General features: G+C 44.4%; 1 protein-coding gene across 1 annotated transcript in view; it reads left to right on the forward strand.

Moving 5' to 3' along the window:
- LOC124722511 (speckle-type POZ protein-like) overlaps positions 1-5892 on the forward strand; it is an 81899-nt gene extending 76007 nt beyond the window's left edge. The window contains exon 3 of the mRNA XM_047247665.1: positions 5400-5892. Coding sequence (XP_047103621.1) covers positions 5400-5892 — 493 coding nt within the window. The remainder of the gene's footprint in view (positions 1-5399) is intronic.
- Positions 5893-17643: the final 11751 nt, after the last annotated feature.

Genomic DNA, 17643 nt, shown 5'->3' on the forward strand with positions numbered 1-17643 from the left:
CATGTACTTCCTTCATAATGCCGGCCTTTTGTTCCTCGCTTAGCTCTGTGGTGTCTTCATTTAATTCCGTGTCCTCATTTATTCTTCTAACTGGCTCTTGTTTTTCGATTACCTGTGCATCTTCATCGCTGTACCTTATTCTGCTTAAGGCATCTGCATTGGCATTTAATCTTCCTGGCTTATATACAATCTCGTATGTATATTCTTCTAATTTTAATCTCAATTTTAAGAACCTAGATGATGGATCACTCACACTAAAAATCCATGTTAAAGGCTTGTGATCTGTTACTATTTCAAATTCTCTTCCATACGCATATGGTCGAAATTGTTTCGTTGCCCATGCTAATGCTTAACATGTCAGCTCAGTGGCTGAATAATTTCCTTCTGCTTTATTTAATGTTCTGGAGGCGTACGGTAGGTCGCTTACAATGTTCCCTTGTGACAGTATTGCACCAAGTGCTATTCCACTTGCGTCTGTCGTAATAATAAAAGGTTTGTCGAAATCAGGATACTCCAGAATGGGAGGATTGATTAATCTTTCTTTTAATTCTTCAAATGCTTTTTGCTGTGCCCTTCCCCATTCATGTTGTTCGTCATCCTTTAATAATTTATGTAAAGGTGCTGCAATTTCATGAAATCCTTTAGAAATTTGCGATAGTATGCTACGAGACCTAGATATCCTTTCAATTCCTTCTTTGTCTTTGGTACTGGGAATTTCTTTACTTTTTCTACATTCCGCTCATCTGGCTGTACTCCTTCATCTGTTATCTTATGCCCCAAAAATATTACTTCGGTTCGTAAAAATTCACACTTGTCTGGCTGTAACTTCAGCCTGTGTTCTCGTAATCTATCAAAAATCTCTCTTAATTTTTCATTATGTGCCGGCCGGAGTGGCCGAGCCGTTCTAGGCGCTACAGTCTGGAACCGCGCGACCGCTACGGTTGCAGGTTCGAATCCTACCACGGGCATGGATGTGTGTGATGTCCTTAGGTTAGTTAGGTTTAAGTAGTTCTAAGTTCTAGGGGACTGATGACCTCAGAAGTTAACTCCCATAGTGCTCAGAGCCATTTGAACCATTTTTTCATTATGTTCTTTTAGCGAACTTCCATAACATATTACGTTGTCTAAATACACTAAATTCTTGGTTCCTTGTAATCCTGATAACACTACGTTCATTAATCTCTGAAACGTACTAGGCGCTCCTTTTAAACCTATAGGCATTCTGTTATAGTGTTCATAATTAGCGCTGAACGCTGTTTTCTCCATGTCTTTGGGCTCCATTATTATCTGGTGATATCCGCTGGCTAAATCCAATGTCGAAAAGTACTTGGTTTTCCTAGCTGTTCTAATATTTCCGATGTATTCGGGATCGGGAATGCTTCCCCTACTGAAATCTCGTTTACTTTACGATAATCCGTCACGGTACCCACTTTCTTAGGGATTAATAGAATCGGCGCATTCCATTGACTTTGGCTTTCTACAATAATGTCTGCTAACATTTCTTCTACGTACTCTCGTAATGCTTCTTTCTGGGATTCTGGTATTCTATGTGGTATGACATTGATTACTTTTCCTGAATGCTCTGGCAGTATCGGAAGACTGTGTTCTCCGATCTCTGTAAATGATAACTTATCTCCTTTTAAATGGAAGACATCACAGTACTCACTAGACAGTTTTTTCGCTTCATATTTCTCTTCCTCATTTAAATGATCCACTCGTAATGCGTCTCTAACCTGTGCAGTACGATTCTTGTAATCCATTACCTATTCTGGCGTTTCGTTTACCCTCCTTGCTGTTGCTTCCACATATAATGGTTCTGTGCTTAAGCATACAGAACTCACATCACATTGTACTTCATTGGTATTTAACATATTAATAATACATTTCCCTTGAATGTTTCTCACTATTGCTTCTGGAATGTACACACCTTTAAGTACTTCTTGTTTCGGTATTATTACATCTCCTCCCTCGGGAGTTTTTTTTGTGTTCAGCTAATCTAATTATCATTACTCTTTCTTCCCTAGGTCCGATTATTTCCGTAAGTTTGCGTTGCGGGAGCTCCAGATCTGGTGTCCTTCTATGCTGTGACCTTAACGTGCCGTACTGTTTACCTCTTATCTGTCCGTCCACAGCTAATGCTCCCTTGAACTTACGTAATTCTGTTGTCAGCTCCATATCGTCCTGGTAACGTGCCCTTGGCCCTGCCTTGCTGTCCTTCTGCTTCTGTTACTAACGGAATGTCATGCCCATTCACTCTTTGTTGTCTCCTGTGGTAATCGATTATAGCTCTATGCCGTTGTAGAAAATCTCTTCCTAATAGTCCATCATGCGGAACATCTGTTCCCTTGCGTAATACATGGAAAGTCTGCTTACCCAACACTTTTCCGTTTAGTCTTAAATTCAATTCCGCTATGCCCATTGTGTCCATTGTACCTTCTGTAACACCTTTCAGTCTTTTTATTTCTCTATAATTCACAGGTATTTCCACGGTTATTGCTTCTTCCTTGAGCAGACTTATATGAGCATCTGTGTCGATTAAAAACTTTAACCCCGTACCGAATTCTTTGCAGTATATCGTAATTATTTCATTTTCTGCCTTGCGGTCTACTACCCACACTTTGGGCCATTTAACGGTGGTTGCGTGCGACTGCTTTGGGTGCCACCTGCTTCATTTCCCGGCCATTCCCCTGGTTGTCTTCCACGGTTTTCTCCACCTTTAAACATTGTATGCCCATATTTATTACTGGGACTTCAACAGTCTTTTACCCTGTGTCTTCTCCTTCTACATTTTTGTTATATAATTATCTTCTCACATGGTGCATCCGTATGCCCAGGTTTATCACAGTAGTAACAATAATTTTGAAATTTACGCGTTTCTTGCACTTTGTTGGGTGGTGGTACCCACCTGACTTGCGTATTACTACGACAATGTTTGGATACATGTCCTATCTTTCCACACTGGTAACATTTCCTTAGTCTTAGTGTCTCGTGAATGAATGGAGCTAACCGAGTCCACGCCCATCCAAGTAAACAAGATTTCGCCATATGCTCCCATGTCGAGAATGTTAGCACCCCTTATCGGTGTATAGTAACAGATTTGAAAGTGTTGTGATGTAATAGCAGATGGTTAAGAATAACAAGAAACGGGTGATTTTTATGTATGATGGAGCTCCAGATAGATGGAGTTCGAAGCATTTTACGTGAATCAACTACGCTATCAACTTTAAAGTATGGTTCTAGAGTCTAGGACCAGTACCTGGAAGGTATTGGTAATAGAGAAGATAAACACATGCACTCCTAAGGCTACAACGTTGCGCACTTAAAACAGCCTATAACGTTAGATTGCTTGAGTTTCTTACCTTATCAGTCATGTAGAATGCAGCGTCGTTAATATTCCAATGTAAGAAATATATTTCCAGCGCATGACATACATCCTTCTTGTAGGTTTCTCTAGGACAAACTATGGTATCGGACCGTAAACGAGAAAACTACTTGCTTAAAACAGTGTCTCTGTGTGATATGTCGCGTCCCAGCACAGTTTTGTCATGCAATAGGAACGTTGACGACAATCTGAGGGTTGTTGGGCTGTCCACCTTTGTTATCGGAGATGAGAGGGAGAAAGTTCTCCGAGGTAGAACTGGGTGGTTATTGGTTGCAGTGGTGATCTTTTAGGATTAATGGCATGATGGGTATGCTGAAGAGTTAACTATTTATATAAGTAATTCATTTGTTATCTGTTTGATAACTTATAAAAGAGATGCCAGTTCCTAACCTCTTCTTTAATAAATGTCAGACTCAGTTTATTCTTACCAACAGGCCACTCGCCTAAGCTTGCAAGAGACAATTACTATTCCGTAAATTGTTCTTGTTAATTGCGAAACTACCAATCCTATCTACTCCTTGAGACAAAGACAGATTGCCAATGTTCAAAGCTATTCCCCAGAATAGATAATGATTACTTATCTCGCAGTTGATGTGCGTGTCACCAGATCTGATCACCGACTTCTCGCTGAGAATATTACTTCTGCATACGTGTGCTACTGCTGCCTAGCGTAACTACACGGTGGGTCCTCAAAGCGGCCACTCGCTAGTCGATCGTACTACTGCTCCCCCAGAATCCTCTACAGAATCTCTTTCTTGCTTATATACCGTTCTAAGTCGCGGCTGACTTTCTATAAGATCCGTTCGGGATAGTTCCATTTGCTGGCTCCTTCAACACGTAAACACTTTAATGTTCGATTTCTCTTATAGGTTTCCACTCGAAGTTACCACTTACGTATACTGGAAAGCTTCCTTTAGCGTCAGGGCTTGTGCCTCTTGGCACAGTCTCTAATAGATCCATCACGTGTTTAATTCGTGATCCGACTTGCTACTTGATGTCCCTACTTTACGTAACGTATGGTAAACTTCTGTTGACGTCCAACTGCGGTTTAAATAGTGTCTTAATGCGCGTGTATTGATATTACGCATCTTATCTCTCTTCCCTTCATAACTGTCCTCCACCATGGTTTCCCAATTCTTGAACTCTGATACTTCTAATTTCATGAAGTTACGATTGTTCTCCTTTCATTTGATCTGGCAAATATTGCTCGGTAATTTTTTTTGTCTTAGAAGTGGACAGATACACGCACAATATAGCTTTCCAGAGATGTATAGCGTCCACTGTCCACATCCGATCACAGTTCAGAAATTATACTATGCCCACATCGGTCCTATATAAAATGATCTTTAGTAACAGAGAATACCTCTTACAAAGAAACATAAGCAATTTACGGGATACGACATATTTTACGAATAGCTGTCCGATTTGCGCACGCGAGAAAGAGTGAGTGCGCCACATACGCTCAGTTTTCTGGAGCAGACACATAAATATGATCTCCTCCCAAGTTTAAGGAAAAATATAATATGTTATTTCTATTTCATGAGCAGGAATGTGTGACTTAACACGAACCAAACCTAAAGTCATAGAGACTCCTATTTTCCACTGCAAACTATTCGAATTTCGTGTGGCAGGTTAATTAGTTTTGAAATATTGCAATCACTACGATGATTAACGAAAACGATAGGAAGGCGACGAACGGACTGTAAGATGCGAAAAAAAAAATAATTTTTCATGGAATACTTTCTTTAAAATCGATTGAGAAACACCACACACCAACCGGTGTGCATGCGCTGCCGTTACCGCATTGTAGTGAGCCGGCCAGCAACACGTCAATATTCTTCACTCTGTTTCCAGCTGTCTCACGCCGTCATCCAGTGTCCGGGTAACCTGCTTCCACTACCGTGCGCACTCTAGTAAACTCGTCGTAGGCGGGACATTAAGCCCCCGTTCTTCTTCCTGTCTCCCTTCTGGCTGTAGTAGTTACTGCAAACGTTAGAGCAGATCGGTGTTCCCACAGGTCGGCGCGTGAAGCGCAGGAGTCGTCGGACAGGTTGCCGCAGCTGCACGAGGCGGCGATCCGAGGCAGCGCGGAAGACGTGCGGAGACTGCTGGCAGCGGGCGCGCCGGTGGACGCGCGGAACGCGGCGGGCTGGACGGCGCTGCACTGCGCGGCGGCGCTGGGCCACGACCTGGTCGTGGCGAGTCTGCTGCGCGCCGGGGCCGACGTGGACGCGCGGGACCGCTGCGGGGACACGCCGCTGCACAAGGCGGCCTGGATGCGGCGCGTCTCGCCCGCCTGCTTGCTGGCGGCCGCAAACGCACACCTCGACGCACCGGGGGCGTCCGGCGGCACACCGCTGCACTGCGCCGCGCAGCTGGGCCACGCGGAAGTGGTGCGCGCACTGCTGCAGCTCGGTGCCGACCCCACCGCCACCGACCACTCCGGCAAGACGCCGTTCGACCTGGCCAAGCGCTACGGCAGAAGCGAAGTCGTCAACATCCTCACATAGTCACCTCGTGTCGCGTATTATACTGTGTTGAGTGGAGCTTTACACTGAGGCGACGAAAGTCACGAGATACCTCCTAATTTCTCTTTTTCTTTTTTTTATTGTCAGTAGTGGACCACAGTCTGGAGTTTGTTCTCGGTGTGTGATAGGTATTCACATGTTTATATCTCTTTATCTAACAATTTACTATACACTTTGTGAGGTAGCTGGACCCTCATCGGATCCTTTGGTCCTCTAATTAGGGACGTTCTTTCATTACAATATGAGTATTTGGTATTGTAGGGACCTTTTCTTAATTCGTTCCACGAGCTGTGGTACACGCAACTTTTTCATGACTGGTGCACAAACTTATGGCGGGTGTCAGTGGACCGAGGCCTGTGGCTCTTTGTACTAATGCAAGCGCTGGATTTGAACGGTGCCTATTAGCCGGAGCTGCAGTATTTCGTCTCCTTTGTGGCATAGTCTGTTATTTTTTCGTGCAGGTATATCTCCTTTAGAACTTTGTTGTGTACATAGTTCTGCGTAGTCAGCGCGTACACAACTTTCCCACTAGAGCGCGCCCTGCTAAGCACAACAGCGCAGGTGCAGCGCTCGTCCGTCTCCGCACTACGAGTTGGCGCTGCCTTAGAGACGGACCAAATTCTGCTTCCACCGATCCGCATATTAATATGTAATGCAGCCAATGAGATTGCTGCTAATGTAGAACCTTTTCTCCTCGCGGATCACACTCGCGTAGTGATACCTGAATGTGTGAGGTATTATAACGAGTATACAGATCCCCGATTAGTCAGTCTGCATTTGTCTGCACCGGTCTGTACCAGTCTGCATTAGTCTGTACCAGTCTATAGTCAAGTTTCAGTCTGCACCTAATAAGATTATCATATTCCTCTACATAGCCATGAAGATAAATGTATAGACACTTTGTCAAGTATCAGATATATGTGAGAATAAGATTAATGTACCAAGACCAAAGGAACTTCAGATTGTCAATTGTAAATAGCATCCAGAATCAAGTTACGTAATGTCTATGCTTTTTATTAGTTTAATAAATGTGTGTGAAAATTAATCAAGTTCTGTTTAAAGTTGGTCACTGTCAGTCTGCTACTCTAAGCGTGCAAGTGGCATTTCTATCGTCTGACCTAACAGCAGAAGATAAACACGCCACGATAAGACCAAGAGACATATTGCTGACACTCGCCTACTTCGTTAGAGTGACAAGTCAAATAATCTGATGGTGTGTGTACCGAAGGTCTTACAGTACGCACACCACACAAGGCCTGTGGCTCTTTGTACTTATGCAAGTGCTGGAGTTGAATAGTGCCTATTAGCCGGAGCTGCAGTATTTCGTCTCTTCAGTGGTTCACTTTGTTAAAGAGCTTTGTGGCATAGTCTGTTATTTTTTCGTGCGGGTATATCTCCTTTAGAACTTCGTGTAGCTCCCCGATTCTCGTCCATTGAGGAGTACCCAGCGAACACTTAGGCACAGGTTCTGTACTGGTTAGAGTGAACGTATTTGTTATCGCATTGACTCGCCACGTTGCACAGCGGTAGACGAGTTTTGACTGGACTGTCGATCTGCAGAGTTGGTACTTCTTCTTGGCGTTGAGATGAGTGCTGGTGAAGAATGGTATCGGTGTGTGTACCATCTTCATGGTGTCCTTCTTCGTTACTGTGTATGTGTGGTGAAGGTCAGGGACTTACCCTGAATGATCCACAGATATTTCGTCGAGTGTGACCATGGGATAGCCTCTTCTTAGTAAAGAGCACTGCAGCAGTCTTCGTGGGGTTGATTGTTATCTTGTTGAACTGCACTCACTCTTCCATGATATCTGTTTGGCGTTGTGCTCTGTTTATTAGCTGGTCCTGTTTGCGGCTCGACATGACAAATGCAGTACCGTCGGCAGATAAACTGCAGGTCACCAGAGGATCGTTTGTAGGTCATTTATATGTACGCTGATCAGCAGTGGTGAGATAACAGATCCCTGTCGGATACCTGCTTCTGGTGTTTCCCTCGATGAACGTTTGCCGTACACTGTAACGTAGTTTTTTCCTTGTAGAAAACTATCTTAACAGCTACACGTGACAGTCCGGTAAGGGTGTTTGACAATATAGTTTCGATATGAGATTGTCATGCCATACTGCGTCGTCCACCTTTACGATGTCAAAAAAGTTTTTGGTGACACTTAAATGGTATTGCACTGCTCATGACGCAACATTCTGAACATTTTTTGCTTTTTGTTAATCGGCTGTGATTCACAGTCACATAAAACCAATATATTTATTTGTCACTGTCGACGACGCAGTCTGTAGAACGTGACGAGTGATGACGTTTTGTTGAAGGATTCAGGGATTGGGACGGCTTAGGGTGTGTACTCGGAGAATGTCACGTTCGACCTCCATAGAAAGTGCCATGAGAGATGAGCTTCATTAGCAGACTGAATCAGCAGAGCATCGGTACGCCTCTTATATGGGTCATAGATATCAGCTTGTGTCGCCCCGTAGCAGTTGTATCAATTCAACATTGGAGTCGATTACTTCGGACATTGCTGTGTAGATTTCCAGGGAAAAAATGTGCTGTCAGTATGGATACGACATGCAGTTAAATTGTTCCAATGTAGATCAGTAATCGTTGTCTCATACTCATGACTAAAATTCTGGGGTGGGATTTGGGAAGGTTAATTCTTCATGCTTCTAGCCCATCTTCTTTCTTCTCCTTTTCTTGACGGTCTTCTCTTCCGCTCTTACCGCATCTTCCCCTCTTCTCTCTTGTATTTTTTTCTTCTCTGGCCTGGTATACGGCAAAATGCATTAAAATACAAAATTTGTATATTCGGTTTACCAGGATATTTGTTATATCAGGATATGATGTGTGGTCTGGTAATTATAGGATTTGCTGTGGCACAACTGCCAAAACACACCCTTTCAGCAGTTCGTTTCACGCATCCAATATCAAGTATACGCTTCCTGCCGAACAGCTCTTCCAAATTCTTGCTGCCCCTGTGTATGCCTGACGCCTGGTTCCGTTTTCACATTCCACTGACTCTGCTATCTACCTTTCTTAAAATTGTCTGCTACTGCAACAATATGAGTGGTAATTACACTCGCATCTCCGTTAACTCTTTCTGTCTTTTTCTGTCGCTTTTCCGCTGCCATATCTTCCGATGCTGGAAGTTCATACTGCCTCTGGATCGTTGATCAGTTGTGGCGTTGTTTTGTGGTGAGTGTCAACCTCTCATGCTTACAATGTTAGTCTTTGTTAAACTCTACTCTGTAATATCGTAATCCTACATTTACATGTCGCCCTGCAATGGCCTTTACAATAGGCGTATAAACTCATCATAAATTTAAATTAGAACAAAAGGAATTAATATTAAACCGTAAAAAAACATGTTTCGGGTGTTGCATCCAAGTGCCAACATCAATTTCTTTATCCAAATCTTATAAGTTTCCTCAGTTTCATAGAGAAAGTACAGGTATGGAATAATGGTGATGCGTAATGTGGGAGATTAGTCATATCATGCGGTTGGTTACCCATCATTTTTTTCTTCACCTTGTAATCTAAATCTACGAAAAGGTTAGTATGATCATGTTTAGTAATATAACTTTTTTTACGGGTTGGCCTTTGCCTCTATAACGGCATTATAGTTTCCCATCAGTACTCTGTCTTTCCTGTTGGTCCCTGAAACCTTCGAAGCATAGGCGTTTTATGCTATCGACTAGATTCTTTCTTTCACTCGATAGGCATCTCAAAATTATTATTCGAATTATCATTCGAATATCTTTGATTGATTTACTGTACCATTATAAACTCTTCCTTACCTCTTTATCTTTTCTATAGCTATTTTTTTCCGGATGATATACACTCCTGGAAATGGAAAAAAGAACACATTGACACCGGTGTGTCAGACCCACCATACTTGCTCCGGACACTGCGAGAGGGCTGTACAAGCAATGATCACACGCACGGCACAGCGGACACACCAGGAACCGCGGTGTTGGCCGTCGAATGGCGCTAGCTGCGCAGCATTTGTGCACGGCCGCCGTCAGTGTCAGCCAGTTTGCCGTGGCATACGGAGCTCCATCGCAGTCTTTAACACTGGTAGCATGCCGCGACAGCGTGGACGTGAACCGTATGTGCAGTTGACGGACTTTGAGCGAGGGCGTATAGTGGGCATGCGGGAGGCCGGGTGGACGTACCGCCGAATTGCTCAACACGTGGGGCGTGAGGTTTCCACAGTACATCGATGTTGTCGCCAGTGGTCGGCGGAAGGTGCACGTGCCCGTCGACCTGGGACCGGACCGCAGCGACGCACGGATGCACGCCAAGACCGTAGGATCCTACGCAGTGCCGTAGGGGACCGCACCGCCACTTCCCAGCAAATTAGGGACACTGTTGCTCCTGGGGTATCGGCGAGGACCATTCGCAACCGTCTCCACGAAGCTGGGCTATGGTCCCGCACACCGTTAGGCCGCCTTCCGCTCACGCCCCAACATCGTGCAGCCCGCCTCCAGTGGTGTCGCGACAGGCGTGAATGGAGGGACGAATGGAGACGTGTCGTCTTCAGCGATGAGAGTCGCTTCTGCCTTGGTGCCAATGATGGTCGTATGCGTGTTTGGCGCCGTGCAGGTGAGCGCCACAATCAGGACTGCATACGACCGAGGCACACAGGGCCAACACCCGGCATCATGGTGTGGGGAGCGATCTCCCACACTGGCCGTACACCACTGGTGATCGTCGAGGGGACACTGAATAGTGCACGGTACACCCAAACCGTCATCGAACCCATCGTTCTACCATTCCTAGACCGGCAAGGGAACTTGCTGTTCCAACAGGACAATGCACGTCCGCATGTATCCCGTGCCACCCAACGTGCTCTAGAAGGTGTAAGTCAACTACCCTGGCCAGCAAGATCTCCGGATCTGTCCCCCATTGAGCATGTTTGGGACTGGATGAAGCGTCGTCTCACGCGGTTTGCACGTCCAGCACGAACGCTGGTCCAACTGAGGCGCCAGGTGGAAATGGCATGGCAAGCCGTTCCACAGGACTACATCCAGCATCTCTACGATCGTCTCCATGGGAGAATAGCAGCCTGCATTGCTGCGAAAGGTGGATATACACTGTACTAGTGCCGACATTGTGCATGCTCTGTTGCCTGTGTCTATGTGCCTGTGGTTCTGTCAGTGTGATCATGTGATGTATCTGACCCCAGGAATGTATCAATAAAGTTTCCCCTTCCTGGGACAATGAATTCACGGTGTTCTTATTTCAATTTCCAGGAGTGTATGTGTCAATGTCCAGATAGCTACTCCATTTCTCCTTAATTATGTGTACAACTGTAATGGCCATGATGAACAAAGACGTATTAACGCCACACGAAAGTTAAAAACATCACTGGCTTACTCCTCCTTACTCAACATCTCTCCCTCATATAACGAGTTATCTTTCTTCGAATCGCCCAACTTTTGTTCCTAGATGCTAATCCAAAAATACCGCTTACAGCCCTTCCTGTCACCTATTAACCATTGTCAAAGGATCCCATACCTTCGCCGAGTCCTATAAAAATGTCGGTATCTCATGCCCTTTACTATGAGCCCAAATATCTTTAATGGTTTGGTTGCATTCTGCTTACGGAACCTCGACCTACACCTTGCTCCATTTAAACTTTGTGCCTCTTTAAGTCCACCAGCAATGATGACAACATGCCCCGCCCTTCGATAGGAGAGTTTTCAACTTCAGCTTCGTAGACTACCTTTAGTGATGCGTTTACTACAGCTTTTAATCAATTCGTAATGGGGTCGTGTAGCAACATGTTATTTCTGCAGTTCATTATAACCCTTAACTTAAACAACCATGGACAGCTCCGGAAACCAAGCTTCGCAGCAGACATATATCGACAACTTCGTCTCCTCTAACGTCAACTGCATGTCTAGCCTTTACGGGTGAAATTTGTTCATAATCAAGAGCGCACGTTAGCACTATGGCGTCATAATCCCCTGAGTGGTATAAATTTGGTTTTGTTTTCGATTGCACATGGGCTTATGTTTCAGTTGGGCGCGCATTATCTTCCTGAGCTTTGCTTTCATCAGCCTCTGTGTCGAACATTTGCAACAAACAATGTAACAGATGAGCATCTTCAGGTCTTGTTACATTTATTGGTTGAATCCCAATCAATAGTATCCCAACATGTTAATAGTGACTTTCGACTTATCTGTTCCATCGTTGGTACTATTTGCTTGTTTCCTCTACCATAATTGAGTCTATTTTATCTGTTTACCGCCAACTTCGCAATTTTCATTGGGTTGTGTATTCTCCTCCGGTTTCCCGCTTCCACAGCTGGTCAATTTTTACGTTTTCCTGAGTTAAGCGGTGTAATCTCGACCTCAGGTTGTGGTTCGTTTCGCCTTTGATCACCTCGCGTGTTCAGATTCTGTTGCTCTTGCAACACCCGTAAGGATACTCGTGTTCAAATTGTTCAGATTACGGTGCTGGAAACCACTTGATCTGTTGTCACTGTTTCTACCGTTACCTTTTCTGTTATTATTACTTCTCTGGAACCTATTGTTATAACCACTGTCATTTCGTGGTAGGTTACAATTTGCTCCATTTCGACAGTAATTCCGCCATGGAGTCTGTCTTCCATTACTACCATTGTTCCTGTTTCTACACGTTTCCATTACTCGACCTATCACTGTTACTTTCTCGTTGATTTCTACGTTTACAGGTATCATGCTCTCTGTAAATGAAATCTAATTCACGGAGGATTCCTTTGAAAGCTTGCACTTTATCTCCTCCTTTTCCTACCAATGATTGTTGATACTGTAATGGGAGCATCGTTGTACAGAGATGTATGAATTCTCCATCGCTATACAGATTATCTAAGCACTGATTCTTCTTCACCATGTTCTCAAAGAATTTTTCTGGGTTTTCCTCTCCCGCATTTTCGTATAATGCCATCTGAAGTTGCTCATATTTCATTCTGTTCTGTGCTCCAGTTGTGCACTAACCATATAGTGTTTGTTGTAATATACTACTGCTCCTTCCTGTCGTGCGTACATTACTCTATTCTGTATGTTGTACTGCCATCGTGTACTTCCGCTGTCAACCAGACGTGTGTGACATCGTCGCAACTATACACAGTTATGTGCTTCAAACTGCGCCGTAAGTACTGGACTGTCTATCATGGGTAATGCTTCGCAACCTTGGTACACGCTGTTAATCTCAAAGTCTGTGTCCTGTCTCGCCAGTGGCACTGGACTATTGTACGGTATGTACTGTCCTATTCAGTGACCTTGTGCTACCTGATCGAACTACAATAGAGCTGTGTATTAATTTGTTGACACCTGTAAGTGTAAGTTACATTTTATGCCTGATGTATCGGACTCTGGTGCTCTCCACGGAGTTCTGTTCCTATCTGAGGTATCATTTGCCCCTGCGAAAGTCATGATTTCATGTGCTGATTGTCAGTACTCATTATGTGCATCGGAGTACTTGACTTTTCGCACGTTTCTTCACTTTGCAAACCGCGCACCCACATTCGCATCTGTTAACTGCTTCGCGATCTCTTTCCGGGTTATTACCACATGCGGGTGATTTCTTTCTGTTCTTACCAGCTCTGTTGTGCGGACCTACGGTTGACTGTGGCGTCACGCTTGACCCTGAACACAAGCTATCATTGTCACTCTGACATTCAATACTCTGCGACAATTCTGATCTGAGCCGTTGGATTTGTTCTTTGTTTCCGATTCTACTGTAGGCGCTCCAATGGTCCTGGTCGACTACTGTGGACTGGAAACCGAGCGGTGACCTCTCCAGTTGACAGGATTCTAGGAAGTGACTGTGGACGCGTCAGAAACGCCAAAGAAACATTATTAATTCATGACACCTTTATTCCTGCCGAGTACAATGTGGCCCGCGTAACACAGGCTGGCTGAGCTTGGTGATATCAAAGACCTTCCCCGAGTCCTCGCTGACTCGGAGCAATGACACCAGCTCCGGGCCGCACCAGTCTTGCTAGCGCAGCGCCGCGTGCTGTGATGTGGCGGTGGAATGCCCTTACTTCGGCCGCGCGTGGCTGGCGGCGCCCGGCTCGGCAGCGAACAGCAGGCCGCTGTACGTAGGAGGCTCCGAGTTGGAGTCCCGGTGCTGTCGGCATGAGAAGCGTTCTCGTAGTGTGGAGTGTACTCTATCCCACCCCGTCATCTTCCCTGCTCCTCCTGGTGGCTCGTCTGCGGTGTACGTAAGGAACGTTCCTCTGCTGTTCTTTTAGCTTCGGTACCCTCACACCCTTTGTTACTGCTGGAGGAATGCGATAACACATCCACTGCGCCCTTAAACGGCTTAATCCTACTCACATGAACTACTGACGACTTGGTTGGTAACTGCAACTTTACGTTCACTGTAGACACTATTTCATTTACCTGATATGGTCCAGAATATTTCGTCAAAAACTTCTTCGTTTTACCCTTCGGAACTTAAGGATTAGCCAACAATACCCACTGACCAATTCTGTATTGCGGCAGTTTACCTGTTCTTTGCTCAGTACTCTCTTGTTTCTCCAAAGCTTTAGTATTAGCACGCCGTACCCTTTGCCAAATCTCTCTCAATTTCTTGGCGAAATACTTCACTGACTCATCCTGTGAACCTACCTGAGGTTTGAGCACATCAAATGGTGATGGCATTTTCCGACCATAAATTACCTCATACAGAGAGAGCCCCGTTCCTGTATGAACTTTTGCACTATATGCGCTTGTCAACAGTTTTAAATACACGTCCCAATCCGTGTGTTCTGAATTTATTTAATGACTAATCATCTTAACTACGTCCTATGAACCCGTTCTGTTCGTTCATTCGACTTAGGATGTAATGGGCTTGTCCGCAATTTCTTAACTTTCAATAAACGGCATAACTGCTTCATCAGTTCCAACATAAAGTTACTACCCTGATCTGTAATTATAGTATCAGGCACACCATACTTCAGCAACCAGTTATTTACTAAGGCTTGCGCAACAGTGCTTACCTTCTGATCTGGAATAGCTACCATTACCAGGTATCAGGAAAAATGATCTAATATTGTTAATACGTATCGATTACCCGCTTGGGTCTTGTTAAATGCTCCGATTACGTCTAATCCGATGAATGCGAACGGACGATCCGCTTCAGGTAGCCTCTGTAACTGAATTTTCTGATGACTTAAATCTGCTCTCTGTGCACACGGTATACAATTTTGCACATACTGCTCTACATCATTGGACGTGTCTTCCATCAAAACCTTTCAGCTATCCGTCTGTCAGTCGTTCTTTTACCACCATGACCCGACAATACATGGTCGTGCGCTTGTTTCAACACTTCTTCCCTCAGCGACTCCGGTAATACGACGCATAGTCCGCACTTCACCTTCCTGCAAAGCAACCCATCTTGCATCTCAAACTGCGGTTGCGTTTGGAACAATTGACACTCTCTGTCAGTGGCTTGCGCCTTTATCCACTCCTTCTTACTTATGCCCACAACTTGTACAGCTGCTATTCTTCTACTAAGCGCATCTGCATTTGTATGTTTTACCCCTGGTTTGTGAATTACCTCGTAGTCAAATTCATTTAGTTTCAATGTCCACCTCGTTAAACGACTCGAAGGATCTTTCAACCCCAACAACCACTTCAATGCTGCGTGATCTGTAATCACCTTGAACTTACGCCCATATAAATAACAGCGAAAATACGAGATACCGTAAATCACTGCTAACATTTCTTTCTCTGTAGTTGAATAATTCTTCTCTGCCTCATTCAGTTGCCTGGAAGCATAAGCCACTGGATATTCCTGTCCATTAACCCTCTGAGAAAGAATACAACCTACAGCAATATTACTAGCATCACAAGATGGTATGAACTCTTGTTCGAAATCAGGAAGTATCAACACTGGGTCTGATGTTAGTATGTGTTTGAGCTTCTCGAATGCCTCCTGACACTGTGCTGTCCATTCAAACCTAACACCTTTCTTTAACAATCTCGTTAATGGATGTGCAATTTCCGCGAACCCCTTTACATATCGTCTGTAGTAATTACATAAACCGACATATTGCTGAACTTGTTTAGTGGTCTGTGGTACTGGAAAACTATGCACAGCCGACGTTAGACGAGGATCCGTTCTTACCCCATCCTGACTGATAGATATGCCCAAGATAAGCCACTTGCGTCTGAGCAAACTGACATTTCTCGACATTAAGCGTAAGATTTGCCGCTCTTAGCCTACTAAATACTTCGTTCAGTCGTTCCACATGCTCTTCTATATTACGCGAAAAAGTAACAATATCATCGAGGTATACCATAGCAATCTTCGGTTTCAGTCCCCGAAGCACACCATCTAACAGACGCTGGAAAGTAGCAGGACCGTTTTTCAACCCAAATGGCATTCGGCGATACTGAAAGTGACCAAGGCTTGTTGTAAAGGCCGTCTTCGGTCTATCCCCGGGACTTACTTCTATCTGATGGTACCCACTCCTTAGATCTAGTGTCGAAAAATATTTACACCGACCTAGGTTGTCAATGTTTCCGTGATGTTTGGTATTGGATACGCATCTGTTACAGTTCGTGCGTTCAGAAAACGATAATCACAACAAAACCTATACTTTTTAGTACCGTCCAATGCCTTCTTAGGAACTACCACTATGTTGGCAGACCACGGGCTTTCACTGTTCTCTATAATACCGTCCCTTAGCTGTTGATTAATAAATTCTTCCACTAGTGGTTGTAGGTGTTTCGCTATCCTGTATGGTTTTCTATAGACTGGCGGACTATCGCCAGTCGGTATATGGTACTGTGTAATAGGAGTTGCTGGTAATGGACCTTCTGAATTAAACAAATCTGAATACTCTAATAACAAAGCTTCCATAGCTTTCCGATCACCATTCTCCAAATGGCGAATCTTATCACGTAGTAGAGATGCCTTGACGGTTTGCTTGACGTTATAATCACCTTGGGATTCAGCTATATCCTCATCGTCGAGTATTTTCAAACTTGCTACCACTAAACCCTTTGGGAGATCACTTCATCTGCCCCAAAATTATCTACACTGACCGGAATCATCAGTTCCCCATTTATATCCGTTACGCGAGCAACGCTCCTCTTAATAAAACAATGCATTTCATCCAATGCTTCCGAAGGCACTTTGACATGCGTAATCATCTTTAATGCCCTTGTACGCGGTTCAATTGGTGTTATCTTAGCAACGGATGCACCTCGCGACGTAGAAACATTTATAGCTGTTGTACCCATTGAAAACAAGTTTCCACTAAGTTCAACTGTACGCTGTGAAGAACTAATTTTGGCATGGTGTTTATCGAGGAAGTCCAGTCCCACAGTTGGCAACACTTCCATTTGCTCTCCGAACTCTACAGTTCCACTCTTAAAAACGAGCTGTGTTGTACTCAATGATTGCAACTCATTATTCCCTACTCCACGTAATCTATACCTAGGAGTACCTAGTCTTCTCCTACCCACGAGGTGTAGACTAGCAACAGATACATGTGCCTCTGTATCAATCATAAACTTACATCTGTTATTCCTTACAACACCCATCAAGCAACAATCCGTCTCTGTACTAGTTTTCACCGTACTTCTGCTTACCGGGAATGTCTTCCGACGGACGAAACACTCCCGTTCCCGTTTAACGCTTTTTCCTGTTTATTCCCGTTACCATTCTGCTTACTACGACACTCATTCGCCTTGTGACCGTAGCGTTTACAAACATAGCACTGCGGC

Source organism: Schistocerca piceifrons, chromosome X, assembly GCF_021461385.2.
Source record: "Schistocerca piceifrons isolate TAMUIC-IGC-003096 chromosome X, iqSchPice1.1, whole genome shotgun sequence".
Classification (NCBI taxonomy): Eukaryota; Metazoa; Arthropoda; class Insecta; order Orthoptera; family Acrididae; genus Schistocerca; species Schistocerca piceifrons.